Consider the following 17,854-nt stretch of genomic DNA (forward strand, 5'->3'; position numbering starts at 1 on the left):
GCAGTTGGCGTTAACTCTTGACTGGGCTGATTTCAGGCAAAGTGGATAGGACTCCAGGGAGAAGTGGCAGGGATGGGAAAGGCCGCAGGGCTCATGGCGCTCCCCACTTTGGGCTGAGCTCTTGACTCACCTTTCACAGCGCCCTGACCTCTGGTGTGGAAACTGGCACAGCTGATTCCATGTCACGTGTCACGGGGCAGGTTACAAATAGCACGGGGATTAGCAAACCCATCCCAAAACGCCCAGTTCAAGGGCAGAGAAAGTGAGCAGTTTAAGTCCGGCAAATCATTAGCGACTGAGAACCAGGAAGGGGTTCGATGGCAACGCGGGACTGCGAATACCATGACGACCACACGTGTGAGTCTCGGAGCTAGGACCGGATGCCTGTACGCTTCGGGCATGTACGACCCTTGCCTCACACGCTAATGGAGCGCACGTTTCTGTGACCTGGTGTCTCTATAACCTCTTCGTCGGGGAGCTCGCGGCGAGGGGCTAGCCCCAGTGACCCCAGCCAAGGTCTCTGGAGCGGCAGAAGGGCCACAGGTCCCCGGGTGCACCCGTCCCAGAGGGCGCGGCGGCGGGAACGCGGGGACCCCTGCCTGGGTGGCGGCCACACCGAAGAGGGGGGCAGGCGCTGCCCCTTTCTTCCCCAGCCCCGGCCCAAATTCTGGGCTCTCGGCCCGGAAGGGAACCGGCTCCCTTCACGCCGCCCGGACCTCGACCGTCGCCTCGCGAGTTGAGACAGCCAGGAGAATCCCAACTTGCCGCCCCGTGCCCGCAGGGCCACGGGCCAAGGAGGAGGAGGAGGAGGCGGAGGGGGGGGGCATTTTCCCGGATTCCTCGCGCGCACGGTTACGGACGCGGAAGCCGCCCGGTCCGCCGCCCCGCGCTCTCCACCCCGGAGCCGGGCGCGCCTCTGGACCCCGAAGGGCAGCACCCGGCGGCGGCCAGCTCCCGCCAGTCCGCCCTGCCCTGCCCGCGCCGGCGACGCCTCCTCCGTAAACACCGCGCGGCCCGCCCTCTGCGCCGGGACACACAGGTGGGAGTGTGCGGTGCGGCCCGCCGCCCGGGAGGCCGCGGGTGGAGGCGGGCGCCGCGCTGCCCGCCGACTGCCGGCGCAGACAGCGCCCTCGCAGGACGGAGCCTCAGGTAAGCGCTCCCGGCCTCCCGCGCTCCTCTGCACCCCGGGAGCCCGCGCTCTGGGGCCGCGGGGCGGGCACTGAGCTTTGGGGGCCAGGCTGGGAGCGAGGAGCGGAGGACCCGCACTGCACCTGCGCCCGCGGGGGCCGCGCGCCGAGCTCTGCGGTCTGGTGTTGCGCTCCGGCTCTCTAAACCCACCAGGCTCTTTCCCGTAAAGGACTTGTGCCTCTCTGCGTCAGTACCCAAACACAGCTTTGGACGTGGTGACATGCTGCTGATTTGGAAATGTCCTTTGGGAAACAGCGTTGGGGAGGTGAATTTGGCTTTGGGGAAATGAAATGTAGGTTGGTATTTGGAAAAGGTTTAATCTATTAGTGCAGATGTCTCTGAGTCAGTTTGTGAGCGCATCTATGGGGGGGGAGAGAGCGAACTACCCACATACTATTTTGGATGGGGATGAACACCTATGCCAGGTGCTGAGCCCACTAGTCCATGGAAAGGAAGCTACGAATCCAGTTTTAGGCTTTACTAGTATTGGGGAATTTGCCTTAAGGCAGTTGAAGCCTTGTGACTCACGACAAAGTCCAGGTCTCAATCCAAGGTCCAATGAATTGATAGGACTTTGTGGCAGACAGTCACCCCTCAGTCATATCTTCAGACCAGCGAAAGATATTACAGGACTCAGAATTTTTTTTAGTTAGTGCAATACTTTAAATGTTTGTTTCCGCTTAATTACATCTTCATAAATATAGTTTGTCCAAGTTTAACACGGAAGCTTGTTTCCCACCTCTATTTCCTTCTTTCTCCAACTTCCTTCTGATTGTATCTTACTTTTTCCTGGAAAAGCACTTGCTAGCATAAGACCAGTTGTTTCCTTTCTTTACCTAACCTGACCCTACTTGGACATGATTTGGGTTTGTCAAGACGGCCTTGGCTTTAGCGACTCAATCTTGAGCTCCTTCACGTGACCATGGATGCAAGTGGCACAAAAGATTTTAAAAGTTTTCTTTCCTTGAGCAAGTGAAAATGTTCTTTACACTTGGGTTGTCTTTTTGAGTGCCCCAACTTGAAGGGTCCTGGAAAAATATTCCATTCATTAGAGTAAGACAAGATAACTGGATAATAAATTCAGGGTGTGTAAGGTAGACAATTCTTTACCCACTGCTCGGGATACATTTAATATATGAGAGCCTTGAAGTACCGGGCTTGGGTGGTCTTATGGAAGGTGCTTTGCCACTTGATTTCATGTATACTCTTCTTTCAAAATCAAGTTCTATTGCTGTTTAGTGTTTTGTAACTGGTGATTTTATCGGCTGCTTATTTTTAACTGGGTCTAAACCTTTTTGTGTAAGTGGGTGGCACCACGGAAGAGGGTGAGCAAGAGGCCACCTGCCCACCTGAGGGACAGGTGCTACCAGACCACCCTGGGTTATACCAGAACCAAGCAGCCAGGCCACCAGATTTCAGGGCAGCCCCAATGTGTGCCTGTTTGAGAACTCAAGAGTCACATTTTGACAGAATTAACTTAAAAATCCACCAAACTCACGTGTTCCTGAACCGCCTTCCCATTCAGTTGAAACTTGGGTCTCCTGTAGATGTAGCCTTAGGATAAAGCACGGAATGGAAAGTTGCTGCAGTCTAAAATAGGAAATGGAAAGTTAGGTACTGAATGAAAATTTACCGACTTGGAAATACTCATAGCAGCTGTGATGAAATATGGGATGTTTGTAAATCAGAAACAATCCCTGTGGTTCTTCTTTCACTCACCATTGTTTTTATGTTTTGGGTTTTGGGTTTTTTTGGCCTGGGGAAGTGAGTCTGTTAAGACTCATAACAGGAAAAGCCACACCCATTTACTTTTGTTGCATGGGTTTTGATTTTTCAAGATACTCTTAGGTGCATGGTAATTGCATTTGCCCTTCTTGCATATCTTTATAAAATTACATGTTCAGGAGTTTCTGAATGCCAGTTCCTCTGACTCATGAACCAGTTCATTGTACTACAGTGTATCAGTTGCACAAAGTTCTGTTCCCTGTGATTTCATCCTAGTGTGATCTGGGAAAAAGAACAGGGCAGGTCAGGAACACCTGCGCCCACTTTAATTTGGTGTTTGGTTATGTCTGCAGAGTTGTTGAAACCATTGAAGGGAAGGAACACATCCCACCCACCTCGGGGAAGTGGCCTCTTCTGGCCATGTCTCCTGCAGCTGCTGCCGAGCCAGATGGGGTCCAGGGAGACAGGCGTGTCACCAAGCTCATTTTCTTCCTTTTTGTCATCGGTGCCATCCTGCTGTGTGTGGGAGTCCTGCTCTCCATCTTTGGGTTCCAGGCATGCCAATACGAAACCCTCCCAGACTGTAGCATGGTGCTGAAGATCTCCGGGCCCGCGTGTGCCGTGATTGGGCTGGGGGCTGTGGTCCTGGCCCGCTCCCGGGCACGACTTCAGCGAAGTGAGGAGCGCCTGCGAGGCAACCAGGGGGCCTCCGACCGAGCCTTCCTCTGTGGGGAGAGCCGCCAGTTTGTCCAGTGTCTCATCTTTGGGTTTCTGTTCCTGACGAGTGGTATGCTCATCAGTGTACTGGGCATTTGGGTCCCCGGGTGTGGCTCAGACTGGGTGCAGGAACCGCTGAATGAGACAGACACTGCTGACTCAGAGCCCCAGATCTGTGGATTCCTGTCCCTGCAGATCTTGGGACCCTTGATTGTGCTTGTGGGATTGTGTTTCTTCGTGGTTGCCCATGTTAAGAAGAGAAGCAACTCGAATGTGGGCCAGGATGCTTCCGAAAGTGAAGAGAGACAGACCCAGAACATGGAGCCCGTCCAGGTCACTGTAGGTGGGTGGCTGTCCTTCCTGTTCTTGTTCATATCACCATGGCTGTAGCATCAAGGCTTCACTGAGCTGCTCCCGGGTCTGGCCTAGATTCTCTTTCTCCTTCTCTCTCTTTGTCCCTGTCCCTGTGTGTGTCTCTCTCTCTCACACACACATACACGCACGCAGACGCACACAGACACAGTTCTGCTGCTGTACTTATCCCCATAAGAATCCTTGAGCACGTCATCTCCTCCCAGCAATTCCTTATTATCTAGCAAAAGCATTGGGACATGAACTTGTGACCTTCACTAAGGTCACAGAGCAAATAAAGAGGAAAGTGAGAGGATCCTTGAGGAAAGCCTGGGAGCCTTCTAAAACCTCAGGTACCTGCCAAGTGACCCTGTTTCCCCTGTTATTCTCACACCAAACACTTATGGCACTTCTGGTTGTTGGAAATGTGGGTTCTCATCTCTGACTGGCTGTCTTTGGAAGTCCTGAACCTCTCCTGGCCTTACTTTATGTATTTATAAAATGGGCACTGCATTTCTAAGATTCCTGACAGCACTAATATCTAGGGTTCTGAATCTGTCACAAGTCCATTGGTCTTCCACGTTTTGAGGGAGTCTTCTGTACTGTTTTCTGCATCATTCTTCATTTTCTGTAATTTCATCCTTGGCTTCAGGGTCGGAGCAAGGTTTGGAAGCAGTGGCATAGACAAAGATGAAATATGACAGCACCTGTCGCTTCTTTCCTCCATGGAGTGCCTACAGAGTGTCCCTTTGGGTCCCCAGGGATCTGCAGAAGAGATGGATCACCATTTCCCAGAGTCAGGTCCCCACAGAACCATACCAGTAGCTTTGGCCTCACGTTCACACAGACAAAACACCCCCACCGCTGCTCATTTTTGCAAATCACTGTTTTATTTCAGTCTCCCACTCTGAAGCCACAGCCTTAACATGTAAAAGGCTGGGCGGGCAAAGAGGATTACAGAGCAGAAACCGTGGAAGGAACAGGGAAGGAAGGTGGCGAATGAGATGTTTCTCACGGGTGGGGCTGTCTGTCGAGCTGGCGGTACTCACTGTGGGGATTCCCTGGGCTGTGGACCTTGCATGGTATTGGCCTGAGAAAGGAAGGGCAGATGGATTTACAGACGATCCTTGTGTTCAGCCAGGGTTGAAGCTCCCAACTTCCTTATTTGTGTGTTTATATAATTATGGTGACAACATCAATATTAGTTATGTGTTAATAATAGCAAACAAATATATAGGGCTTATTCTTGGGCCAAATACCCATCTAGGTGTATTTTAGCATGTACTCGTCAAGGGCCTGTTGTGTGAAATTCATTCACACCTACAACAATCCACTGAGGCAGATGCTCTTAGTGTCTCCATGTTAAAGATAAAGAAACCAAGGGTCAGGGATCCCAAGTAATTTGCCCAGCGTCACAAACTAGCAAGTGGCAGAGCCAGGATCCTAACGGAGGCGGTGGGCATGCGTATGCTATGGCCGTTGCATAGCGCCCTCCCCAGGCACTTGCTGTAATTCTGTTTCTGCAGGCTTCATCCTTCACCAGGTGTCCTGGGTTGTTGTTACATGACGAAAGGGCTCACCCAATATTATAGATGTTCTTAGTTCTTTCAGGGAACACAGTGGGGTCCAAGTAAATACTCTCATGAGACACTCACGGGCTTCCACTTAGTTGGGAGCATTTCAAGGTGTGCCCTTTGGGTTTACTATCCGGGAGTTTTGGGGCCCAGCTTTCTTCCTGGTGGTTGGAATGGGGGGCGGTAGGGAGCAGGGCTTGTGCTGGAGTGACTCCTGGGCGGTTCTGTCCTGATGTTGGCACTGCATAGTTTCAAATCTTTTCCATATAACCGTTTAAGTCCTATCAAACCTGTGAAAATCTGGCACCTTGTCTTTCTCTCCTTTGGTATTATGGAATAGGGTTTACGTTGTTAGAAATCATGCCTTTTAGCACAGTTGTTAAGACTCCAGGCATTGCCTGTCAATGGTCAGTTCTGCCTTGTGAGGGAAATTGGGGTGATAAGAGGCAGTCCTTGGCTGAGTGCCAGAATGCAGCTCCTCCCAGAATGGAAGACAGAAGAGAGAAACCAAGATGCATGATATCTGCATTGTGGGCACACCTAGTGCTGGACCCTGGATGCACAAGCAGGCGTATGGTCAACTCACACAGGACATCAAGTCTTTCAGGACATAGTGGAAGGGAAACCCCCGGGGCGTGGGACTTTCCGGGGAGAGCAGGAGGGCTAGGAGCTGACCTGGCAGAGGGGTGGCTAAGCCTCAGAGATAACTGGAGACTCTGAGTACTTCCTTGTCTGTGTTTGATAGGTGATCAGCCTGCTTTAGAGGCTTGTTTCCAGATCCTTTGTCCTACAATGTGTAATTAAAGTGAACATTCAACCTACCTTCCTCTGACCTACGAAGACCTTCTGAAAAAATTAAATGAGAATCCCAAGACCACCACTATGCTTTTTCCAGCTTCGGTTAGCGATGTATATTAAAAGCTTGAACCGCCATCTCCTTGCAGAAGGAGAGATGGGGGTAATGCGTTTTCTGCAGGGCTAAGTTACCTCTGGGGCGGCGACCGAGGCATCAAGTTGGAGAGTGGAGCCACTGGCCAGACTGCCAGTCGGGAATGTTTCTTCAGACATGCACATAGGTGCCACTTGCTGGTGGTTGTGAAGAAAGTCCCTCTGAGGATGTGTTACAGTTGAGAGAGCTTGCCCCGTGCTCAGCACCGTTTTAACCCCGCGCGCAAATCCAGTCCTCCTACCTGTCCTCTGAGGCAGGTACAGTTACAGCCTGCCGTTTACAGATGCGGTGGCTGAGGGAGGCCTAGAGAGGGCACGTAACTTGTTCAGGGCCACGCTTGGTGGGAACTGGCAAGTGGAACCCCGGTAACTCTAGAGAACCCTGCAGCTACCTAGGTGAGCATCAGCTCTGCTACCAGTACAAACCATCTCCTCCCTGCAGGGAAGTAAAGTCCTCTTTCCTCTTTCATTCTTCCTGAGCTGTCATTTGGTGCTGCCAGCTTATCAGAGGCCACCCTCAGACCTCATGTCTAGAAGGTTCTGGGCAACTCATCTGGTACATTTTGTGTTGGAATCAAATTAGAGCTTGCATCTGGTCCCCAGTTCTCCTCGCCCAAACGCAGGGATGTCTTTGGAGTGAACAGTACCAACAGAAATGCAACAAAACAAAACAAAACAAAAAAAAACCCTAGCTTTTCTTTGAGTTTGACTTTCTTTTGTAAAGCTTGGAAGAAACATTGGTAGATAAAAAAAACTCTTCAAGTGCATAAACCACAACCATGGAAATAGGGATGATGGGCTGTATTGTGGCTGTACTGGCATTTGTTCAGAGTTGAAACTGCATTTGAGGAGTGGAGGCACTTTATCCAACAGCTAACTTTTGAAGAATTAAAATTGTAAGTAGAAAACGAGAAAAACTTTGTAGCAGCAGACATCCCAGGGGAGGTAAGGAACATTGTTAGCAAATGCTTCACAGAAATGCTTTAGCTCAGACTTGCTATGAAATATAGGCCCACTATTTTTTTTTTCATGTGGCAAAATAGACAACATACAATTTACCAGTTTAATCATTTTAAAGTGTAGAGTGGTATTAAGTACATTCACCATGTTGTACAGCCACCACCATGATCAATTCCCGGAAGTTTTTCATTATCCTGAACAGAAACCCTGCCTGCATTAAACACTAAGTCCAGTCGCCCTAGCCTCCAGCCCCTGGCAACCTCTGCTCTCCGTCTCTGTAAGTTGGATAGGCTCACTTTTAAATTCTGGTGTTTTGACCTTTTCTATAGATGGGCCAAATATATAATTAATTTCTTTGGCTGTTGCTCACTTGCTTGCATTTAGTACTCATCTATCATCAATGAAATGTTGTGTTTCCTTAGGTGATGCCGTGATCATATTCCCACCTCCTCCACCACCTTACTTTCCTGAGTCTTCAGTTTCTGCAGCTACTCGGAGTCCTGGGGCTGACAGTTGGCTCCCAAATGAAAATCCACCTTCATATTACAGTATTTTTAACTATAGGTAAGACTTTCCGTTTGAACGTCAAGAGTAGGAAAGTTTAACCTTTTCAGGCCTATGTCTACGTTCAGGCCAAATCAGCTTTAAGGCTATGGTAGAGGTGTAGCCATCCAAGTGTGAGTATCTTTTTGGCGGACATTGTGCCAGAATCATTGCCTTAATATTCCTAGTACTTTTCAGGAAACTTTGGGCGGCACATGAGTTAAAAATTATAAAAGTGGTTATGCCGGGTTCATATGAAGCCTTCTCCAGGCATCTTTATGTGGTCCTAGCAGGGCTGATCCTCAAAATGCTGCACAAACCCATCAGCCATCCCGAGCGCTGGAGCAGAACTCAGGAGGCCCCTGCTAGGTTAGGCTTTGCTGCTTTAGACTGTGGGAGGGGTGAGGGTCCCAGGGGACCTCCAGCAGGTACTCCTCCAGAGCATTTCGGTATCTAATGGAGATACTTGAGTGGCCGGCTAAAATCAACCTGCACCCTGACTTGACCACGCCAGGCTTCTCCCCTCAATATTAAGTTGTTCCCTGGGCCTCAGAGCCTTCTCAGATTGACCGAAGAGAAATACGAGATTCCCATCCCCATCCCCCATGCTTTGCCACAAATTTGGAGGCGTACCTGGCGTCAGATTAAACAGTGTAAATGTAAGTGTTTTTCCTGGAGGCAGAGGGATGCCATTGAAGGCTGTGGAGTCACGGCAACAGGGTCCGAGCAGTGGTTAGCACAGCTCGTGCTGGGCAAAGGCTGGGGGTGACCAGACCGGAGAGGAAGCCTTCTCTCACGGACAGGCTGAAGGTAACAGGAGCCTGGGACTGGGGTGGTCAGAAGGGGAGGAGTGTGTGAGGATGTCTGCTGTGGAGGACGACAGGGATGAAGAGCGGAGATGATGATGTCAAGGGGGAGTGACAGGGACAGGGAATGTCCCTGACTGAGGAAGACAGAGACGGGGCCTGTGTAAGTGGGAGAAGATGGTGAGCTGGCTTGCAGTAGAGGGAGAGCGAGGTGTGGGCCTTTGAGCTAGACCGGATGGGCCAGGTCTTGGGAGAGAGATGGGGTACTGGAGACGAAATGGCAAAGAGGCTGCTGAAACCAAGAGGGCAAGGTGACAGAGGCCTGTGGAGAATCCACGGGCGGGGAAGGCATGAAAGGAAGGAGTTCTGGGAAGCGTCAGGGACGAGCAGGGCTGGAAAAGGCTCTGCACCTTCCCACATGGGAAACCAGGGTGTAGGAAGTGAAGGTAGGATCAGTGGAAAATCTCACAGGGAAAAGCAGGCCTCAGTGAAAAGTGGCTTTTGAGACACTGAGACACGTGCATTTTTGAAAGCAGTGAGAAGCAGGACCTGAGAGATGTCACGAGTGTGCTAGGGACGGGGGCTGCCATACCTGGTCATTCATGTTTCATGGCACGTGTTCTTGTACCTCAAACCGGGTGATGAGCTGGAGATCTGACCAGGGATGAATGCAGGAGTTCCCCTGTGTGGGTGAAAGGGAGGTTAGGTTCTGGACATTTGTAGAATTCTCTTAGTGAATTTTTGTATTCTTTTCTCCAATGATGAACTTCCCAGAGCCCTAAAATAAATGTCTATTTCTACGGCTACTAAAAACTACTCCTACGGCTGTTGCTATGCCAGAGTCTGCCTTTTCTTACATTACCTCAGGTCATTCTCATAGTTACTTAGAAGGTAGGCACTGTCATCATCCCCATTTTACAGATGAGGAAACTGAGGCTTAGAGAGGTTAAGTAACTTGCCTGAGATCAGACAGCTAGAAAGCAGCAGAGTGGAAATTCAGATGCAGGTCTGCCCTTTGCTAGACCCCACTCCATTAACCAGTACGTCTTCCTGCCTTCCTTCAAGTTTTTGGCTTAATGATTTAATTTTCTCTTTGCATAAGTTTGTCTGCCTTCCATTAGCTGTCTCAGAAGATGAAGTAGCAGAGAAGAGTAACTGTGTGTGTGCATGTTCTCTTCGGAAGGCAGCTATGTGTTTGTACTCTACGTCTTTTCAATGACAAGGGGAATGACAACAGGAGTGAGACAGTCTTAAAGTAACCATGAGCTCTAAGGACAGGAAGGGGTAAGAAATCAAAACATATCTATGCAGAATAGAATATGGAAGAAATTACTCTGGAGACCCTTGCAAATGTTTCCAAATGCATCTAATTAAACATGTGAAAAGAACCTGGTAGTTAAGGCATGTGACTGAGTCCCTCTGCTCCCTTTCATGTTCTCTCTCCTTCTTCATAGGATCCCAACTCCTGAGGGCCAAGGCGCAGCCTCTGAGAGAGACTGTGAATCTATATATACTATTTCTGGGACTGCTTCATCCTCTGAGACCTCACACACTCCCTGTCTCTCATCCGAATTGCCTCCCAGATATGAAGAAAAAGAAACTGCCGTCCCCACATCCTTGTCTCCATCTTCTGAGCCTTCCCCACCATGAGCCATGGACTCCAGTTCAATTTTTTATAGAATCAATCACTATTTAATTTGTTTTTCTAATAAAAAATACAATAGAATCGGCTATGTCCTGACTTCCTGGTGTAGTATCAACATCAATAACAAACCTTCCAGATTAAGCTGTCAGTGCTTCAGACCACAGGAGAGGCAGCGTGCCTCTGGCTGGGAATCTAAGATGCTTCTCTCATTGAGGCCTCCTACTCTGGGAGGTGGGTGGGATCGTTCGCATTGGTGGATGAAAAAGCAGAGGCTCAGAAAGGCTCATTAACTTATTCAAGGTCACATTGCTTCTAAATGGTGAGGTTGGGCTTTGAACCCATCTAGCTAGCTTCTGAAAGCGAGGTGCATATCTCTACCCTGTGCTGTCAAAGGCCAACCAAAAGTACTGGTTAATGTTTAGCTTGGCCCATTGGGTTTCCAATGTTCATTGCTTCTGGGGCAGAGAAACCAGATTACTTTCCTCATTTCTTTATTATTTCTTGCAGCTCTTCTTCCCTTTCTTCTCCCTCTCCTCCTTCTTCCTCCTCTCCCTATTCCTTTTTTCTTTTTTTTTTTCATTCTGAAAGAAGGTAGTTAGGGTAACTAGGTAATTTTCACTGGGGCAGTTACCAGCATACTGATATCCTAAAGCCTTCTTATAGTGATGTGACATTTTTGGAGAAGAAATTTCTTGGGGCACTTTGGTAACTAGATTTCCCCTGGAGAGGTTCATGAGGGATGAGTCTTTCTGTACTATAAGGTGCCCGACTGTCTGGACCACCAACTTTTATTCTTATGAAGCTATTGCTGAACAAAAGTGTTTGTATAGTTGGGTGCAATAATATTTATTTACTTCTAGATATAAACCTTAAAAAATAATCACTAAGTATTATCAGTTCTACCCAGGAAAAACTGATTTTTAGAATCTAAAGTCTGTAGGAAAAAAAATAAAGTCTGTAGGAAAAAAAATAAATTCTGTAGGAACTTAGCATTTTTGTTAACAAAATTTGATGTAGCAAAAATGAACTTTTTAGGCCTTTTACCACAAGCCATCATCCCCATAAAAATCAGTATTATCCAGCATTTAAGTGCCTGAAAGCAGAATTTAAAGGTGTTAATGCTCCAATAGTTTAACTGAAGTAATGACTGATTTCATGGGAATTGCCACTGCAATAAATCAGGAGTAACAGTCTGTACCAGAAGGACTGACCTATTTCTAAACTGGACATTTATTAGACTGAACTGCTCTTAAAATTCTGCTTCTTTTTTTTCCTGGAAGGTTAATTATTCACATTTTAATATTAGAACAAAGGGTAGATTATCACCACTTCCTTCTGTTATTTGCTTAAAATGATTAAGCTGAAACTTCTAAGTAGAATTAAACACTTACGAGTTCTCATATATAATCAAGAGCATTTTTAGTGGCTCAAAGCTAGGGTTTGTAACTGGTCATTTTACTATTATATGCTAGTAAACTTAAATGGCAGTTGTTAGCAATGCTTAGGTATAAGTTGGACCTTCTGGTTGGGGAAGTCTGCCTTACCTCCATCGGTCTCCGCAGTATTCAGCCAAGTGGGGACAGATGAAGCCACAACAATGAAAGGGGTCCGCAAGCGTGAGATGTTTATTGCAGAACTGAATCGTGGGCAGCTGAGCTGGGACGAATCATTTAGTCATACGAAGATGCATTCTTTGCCTATCAAGGTTCTGGCAAAGGATGGTAGCTTCTGAAAACCCATCTGGTGGTCTGCTGCTTATTTTCTTTATATGTGTTAAATTTTTTTTGATGTGAAATTAATCGTATAAGATTAACCATTTTAAGGTGAACGATTCAGTGGCATTCGTTAAATTCACAACGTTGTACAGCCACCACCTCGATCAAATTCCAAAATATTTTCATCACCCCCAATAAAACCCCATACCTAGTACGTAGTCACTCCCCACTCCCTCCCTCCTCCCTACCTCCTGGCAACCACCAATCTGCTTCTGTCTCTGTAGATTTACCTTTTCTGGGTATTTCATATAAGTCATGTCATACAATATGTGAACTTTTGTGTCTGCCTTTCATTTAGCATGCTGTTTTAGAGATTCATCTACGTTGTAATGTGTATCAGTACTTCATTCCTTTCTGGAGCTGAATAATATTCCACGTATGTATGTGCCACAGTGTATTCACAATGGGCATTTGGGTTGTGTCAGCCATCTGGCTGTAGTGAGACACGTGCTTTTTTTAAAGCAGCTGTTTTTTTTTTTAAATAATACAATTTAATACTCAAGCTGCTGAAGAATTTAGGAAAAGAAAAAGATCCAGTGACCTCAAAGTGTCTCTAGAGGCTAGTTCATCATCACATCAGACTTTTTGACTAAAACCTCCCTGTAACTCACAGAGACTTGAGGCCGTCTCCCTCTTCTGCCCTGCAGGCTGTAGCCCTGGCACCAAGGACACAGAGGGCACATAACTGTTCCCATGTCTGTCTCCTCTACTCGACTGTGAGCTCACTGAGAGCAGGCCATGTCAGATGTTTCTTATGATTTCCAGAGTCTGCTCCTAAGAAGGCCCTCAGGGAGAAGCAGGAAGGAATCCAGCCCTAACTCCAATCATTTCCATCTGTGGGGCAGGTGAAAGATCTCAAGAGAAGGGAAAGCTGTTTCTACCAGCAGCCTCTTACCCCAAGTTCCAGCTGCTTACCAGTCACACCCTTTGTATCAATTATACTCTCTGCAGCTTTAGCCACTGCACTATTCAAAGATTCACTGCCAACTTTGTTCATTCTCCTGGAGTTCAGAGCCCGCTCCTGTTTGGTGGTACCAAAGGCTTCAATGCAAGAATCCATCTTTTCTCTAAAAGATTTGGTGTGACTCTCTGGTGTCGATTCACTCTGAACTGATTCATCGGAAAACAGCGGCTGCATATTGAACAATCCAGCATCATATACTTCCATTTGGCCAGAGGTCGTGTTCAAAATTCCCACAAAGTACCTGCAGAGAGTATTGCATTTCAGGGCTCCAGTCCCAAATAGTTAATAGTGTAGTTATTAACATTCATGTACAAGTATTTGTTGGAGTACCTGTTTTCAACTCTTATGGGTACATACGTAGAAACGGAATTGCTGGATCATACGTGAACTTTAAGTTTTTGAGGAACTGAACACTGTTTTCCACAGAGGCTCCACCTTTTTATATCCCCACCAGCCCTGTACAAAAGTTCAATTCTTCCACATCCTCACCACCATTTATTTTCTGTTATTATTATTGTCACCTGAGTACAAAGTGGTATCTCATTATGGTTTTGATTTCAATTTCCCTAATGACTGATAATGTTGAGCATCTTTTCATGTATTGTTTTGAACACCAAATGTTATCAGGAGCATAAGAAACCTTACTCCAGATTTTCCTCCTGTGGCATTGGGAGGTATGAAAATAGTGATGAGGTCGGCAACTTCAGGTGGAACTACCCACGCCAGGTACTACCATGCTGCCTCTACACTATGAAAACCACTTCTTGTGATATCTTTGTCCTCCCCTGGAGATCAGTTAAGTGGACTAACCCAATCAACAAATTCTAATGAAACTGAAGGGACAAGGTAAGGTCCCTTTGGTATTTCTATGAGCTATGGGGGAATGGGCAGGCCAATGAACAGTTTTCAGAGGATGAAAGCTGAGGGGGAAGGTAAGTATGTGTGCATCCAACTTCCATCTGAAAAGTTGGAGTGGGGTGAGGAGAAGGGCATTTAAAGTTGGCCTCTTTAACACTATCCCTATCAAATTACCCATGACATTTTTCACAGAACTAGAACATATAATCCTAAAATTCATATGGAACCATAAAAGACCCAGAATTGCCAAAGCAATCCTGAAGAAAAAGAACAAAGCAGGATGCATAACCCTCCCAGGTTCCAGACAATACTACAAAGCTACAGTAATCAAAACAGTATGGTATTGGCACAAAGAAAGACATATGGATCAATGGAACAGAATAGAGAGCCCAGAAATAAGCCCATACACCTGAGGTCAATTAATCTTCTACAAAGGAGGCAAGATTATACAATGGAAAAAAGATAGTCTCTTCAGTAATGGTGTTGGGAAAGCTGGACAGCTGCCTGTAAATCAATGAAGTTAGAACACTCCCTCACGCCATACACAAAAATAAACTCAAAATGGCTTAAAGACTTAAACATAAGACATGACACCATAAAACTCCTAGAAGAGAACATAGGCAAAACACAGTCTGACATAAATCATAGCAATGTTTTCTTAGGTCAGTCTCCCAAGGAAATAGAAATAAAAACAAAAATAAACAAATGGGACCTAATCAAACTTACAAGCTTTTGCACAGCAAAGGAAACCATAAACAAAATGAAAACACAACCTGAAGAATGGGAGAAAATATTTGCAAACAATGAGACCGACAAGGGCTTAATTTCCAAAATATACAAACAGCTCATACAACTCAACAACAAAAAAACAAACAACCCAACCCAAAAATGGGCAGAACACCTAAATAGACATTTCTCCAAAGAAGAAATACAGATGGCCAGTAGGCACATGAAAAGATGCTCAACATTGCTAATTATTAGAGAAATGCAAATCAAAACTACAATGAGGTACCTCTTCTCACCAGTCAGGATGGCCATCATCAAGAAGTCTACAAATAACAAATGCTGGAGAGGGTGTGGAGAAAAGGGAACCCTCCTGCACTATTGGTGGGAATGTAAGTTGGTGCTCTCACTGTGGAAAACAGTATGGAGGTTCCTCAGAAAACTAAAAATAGAATTACCATATGATCCAGCAATCCCACTCCTGGGCATATATCCAGACAAAACTATAATTCAAAAAGATACATGCACCCCTGTGTTCATAGCAGCACTATTCACCATAGCCAAGACATGGAAACAACCTAAATGTCCATCAACAGATGAATGAATAAAGAAGATGTGTTACATATATACAATGGAATACTACTCAGCCATAAAGAAGAATGAAATAATGCCATTTGCAGCAACATGGATGGACCTAGAGTTTATCATACTAAGTGAAGTAAGTCAGAAAGAGAAAGATAAATACCATATGATAGCACTTATATGTGGAATCTAAAATATGACACAAATGAACCTATCTATGCAACAGAAACAGAATCACGGATGTAGAGAACACACTGGTGGTTGCCAAGGGGGAGGGGGTTGGGGGAGGGATGAAGTGGGAGGTTGGTGTTAGCAGATGTAAGCTTTTATGTATAGAATGGATACACAACAATGTCCTACTGTATAGCAGAGAGAACTATATTCAATATCCTATGATAAACCATAATAGAAAAGAATATTAAAGAAAGAATGTGTACATATGTATAACTGAATCACTTTGCTATACAGCAGTCATTAACACATTATAAATCAACTGTACTTCAATTTTTAAAAAATTAAAAAACAAAAGTTAAGGTGGGCTCTGTGACAACCTTGTGTGATGTGACTGTTGGCCTTCTAGTTAATATGTAGAGGACTGAGGCCATGTGAGTGGTGGGTTTCTCCTGAAGGGGGTCATTATTCCAGGGAAGGTCACAGGAAAGGAATGCATCCAGAGATAGGAAGTAGACCTCAGAAGGCAGCCTTAGGTGGGCAGAAGAGAGATGGTAGTTTGGTTGGAACTGCAAGGATCCATGATGATAAGAATCAAGATGATTGTTGAAAAAGTTAAATTCCTGAGTCCCATTTCAGACTGGACTAATCTCCAGGGGGGTAAAGTTTATTGTCTGGGAATCTGGGAAACACTTCCTGTGAGGACAACAGAGGGAAACTGGAGGCAGCACCTTGTGGGCTAGATTATCTGGGATTATGAGTTCCTTGTTTGTGACTTCAAGGCCTTCTGGAGGGTCCTGTTTACACATCCCAGCCTGTGCTAAAGGTCTTTGAGGGGTAGGATGTGGGTCCCCAGTTAGACCCCAGTGCTGATGGGGGCTTCACACAAATGCCCAGTGCTAGCCTTCTAGGCAACTCTGCACGTGATTCATGAGAGAGCCCCAAGGGAGTGTGGAAACAAAGGCAGGGTCATGTCACCTGCCCTTTCCTCCTGTATTTCCAGACTGGGGAAATTTGGACTCATTTTTTAAGGAAGGCATGGTTTTGTGTTGGAAGAGGTCAATGGCTACATGTCTACAACTGGAAGCATCAAAGACGTTTATCAGGATAAGGCAGAGTAGAGGAAAACACTAGCTGGGTTGAAATGGAAAATGCTTGAGATTGTCCAAGTGGGCAGAAGTTTGAAAACTGCCTCAGACAGGGCCCCTTCCTCTCAGTGCCTTCCAGCCCCTGATGGACCAGTCAGTGTGGTGGGCTGGGCTCTGCCAGCTGCCACCCTGGACACAGGAAACGCAGATCCCTGAGCCTCTGGTGTAGAAGCTTCTCCAAAGGAAAGAGAGGTCGGGAAGCACACTGAGAGGGTGGTGAGTGGGCCGGAGGGGTGAAATGTCCTCTCACTGTTAGTGGGCAACCATGCATGGTTGGGCTGCTTCATGCCATGAGCCCTCCTGGGGTATTGCATACCTGGAATTCCTGGAGTATCATGCATGCTGCCACCAATCTGAGTACCCCAACAGGAACAAAGGGGATGATATCGATGCAGCTTTCGCCGCTAGTAAGGAATGCTTTGGCGGGGGTGGCGGGGGGCGGAGATTCCTGCTGAGCGAAGCATGGGACTGCTTGGATAGGCTCTCTGTGTCTTGCTTCGCTCAGCAGGGTGCCCAGCCCTCTGGTTGGGTGTGGCCAATGCTGGGAGTGCAGGGTGACTTCATGCCCTCACTCCCGGATGGGGCAGGGTGGCAGACAGCAACCTGATGAGGAAGGCAGTTAGTTAGACGGTGATTTAACTGCTCTGCGTGTTCTCCCGGAGGCTGCTCAGGCCTGAAGGTGCGGAAGCTGGGCAGGCCAGTTTGGTGGGCGTGGATGAGCCACCACTGCTGTCCTGTGCCAAATCACTCGTAAGACTTTTCCTTAAAGGCCTCTGAATGAGTGAGTGAGTCCTGCCTACAGGTGCTGGGTGGCCAAATGGCTTATTTATTAGGAGTTTTCACAGAGGCAGAGGCCTGTCTCTTCCACAGGCTGGAGAGGCTTGGGGAGGTCCTGGTCTCTACAAGGGCTATGGCTCTTCCTCAAGCTCAGGGTCCTCCTGGTGGCCCAGACCCCATGTAGGAAGTAATCACTTCCCGTCTGTCAGGTCTCCCAGGCCCCACCAGACACTCTCTGGTGCTCCTGCCTTCCTTCGGGCCTTTAGGTGCTAAGTTGCTCCAAGATTTCCTTCCTCAGGCCCTGAAGCTCTGCTCTCTCAGCCCTTTTTGTCCAGCTGGAGTTTTCCCATAGGAGTCTGCAGGGTGGGAACCAGAGCACAGCTCTGCAGGTGCCAGACC

The 17,854-nt window shown here is 47.1% G+C and overlaps 1 protein-coding gene across 4 annotated transcripts; it reads left to right on the top strand.

Annotated features, from left to right (window-relative positions):
* Window positions 1-220: 220 nt before the first annotated feature.
* TMEM171 (transmembrane protein 171) lies at window positions 221-10,543 on the top strand. 4 transcript variants are annotated; one of them, XM_022595194.2, is made up of 5 exons: window positions 1,038-1,149; window positions 1,358-1,453; window positions 3,267-3,973; window positions 7,886-8,027; window positions 10,267-10,543. In XM_022595194.2, exons 3-5 carry the CDS (start codon window positions 3,334-3,336, stop codon window positions 10,460-10,462), a joined length of 978 nt encoding a protein of 325 aa, XP_022450902.1. In that variant the 5' UTR covers window positions 1,038-1,149; window positions 1,358-1,453; window positions 3,267-3,333; the 3' UTR covers window positions 10,463-10,543. The 4 variants fall into 4 exon arrangements, with proteins under 4 accessions (XP_022450910.1, XP_022450902.1, XP_022450890.1 ...); XM_022595202.3 differs by lacking the exons at window positions 1,038-1,149; window positions 1,358-1,453 and adding an exon at window positions 221-357; XM_022595182.2 differs by lacking the exon at window positions 1,358-1,453 and having other exon boundaries at window positions 1,041-1,149.
* Window positions 10,544-17,854: the final 7,311 nt, after the last annotated feature.

The sequence above is a fragment of the Delphinapterus leucas genome, chromosome 3 (genome assembly GCF_059928025.1).
Source record: "Delphinapterus leucas isolate spDelLeu-1000000601 "Yukka" chromosome 3, BTC_Dleu_Yukka2, whole genome shotgun sequence".
NCBI lineage: Eukaryota > Metazoa > Chordata > Mammalia > Artiodactyla > Monodontidae > Delphinapterus > Delphinapterus leucas.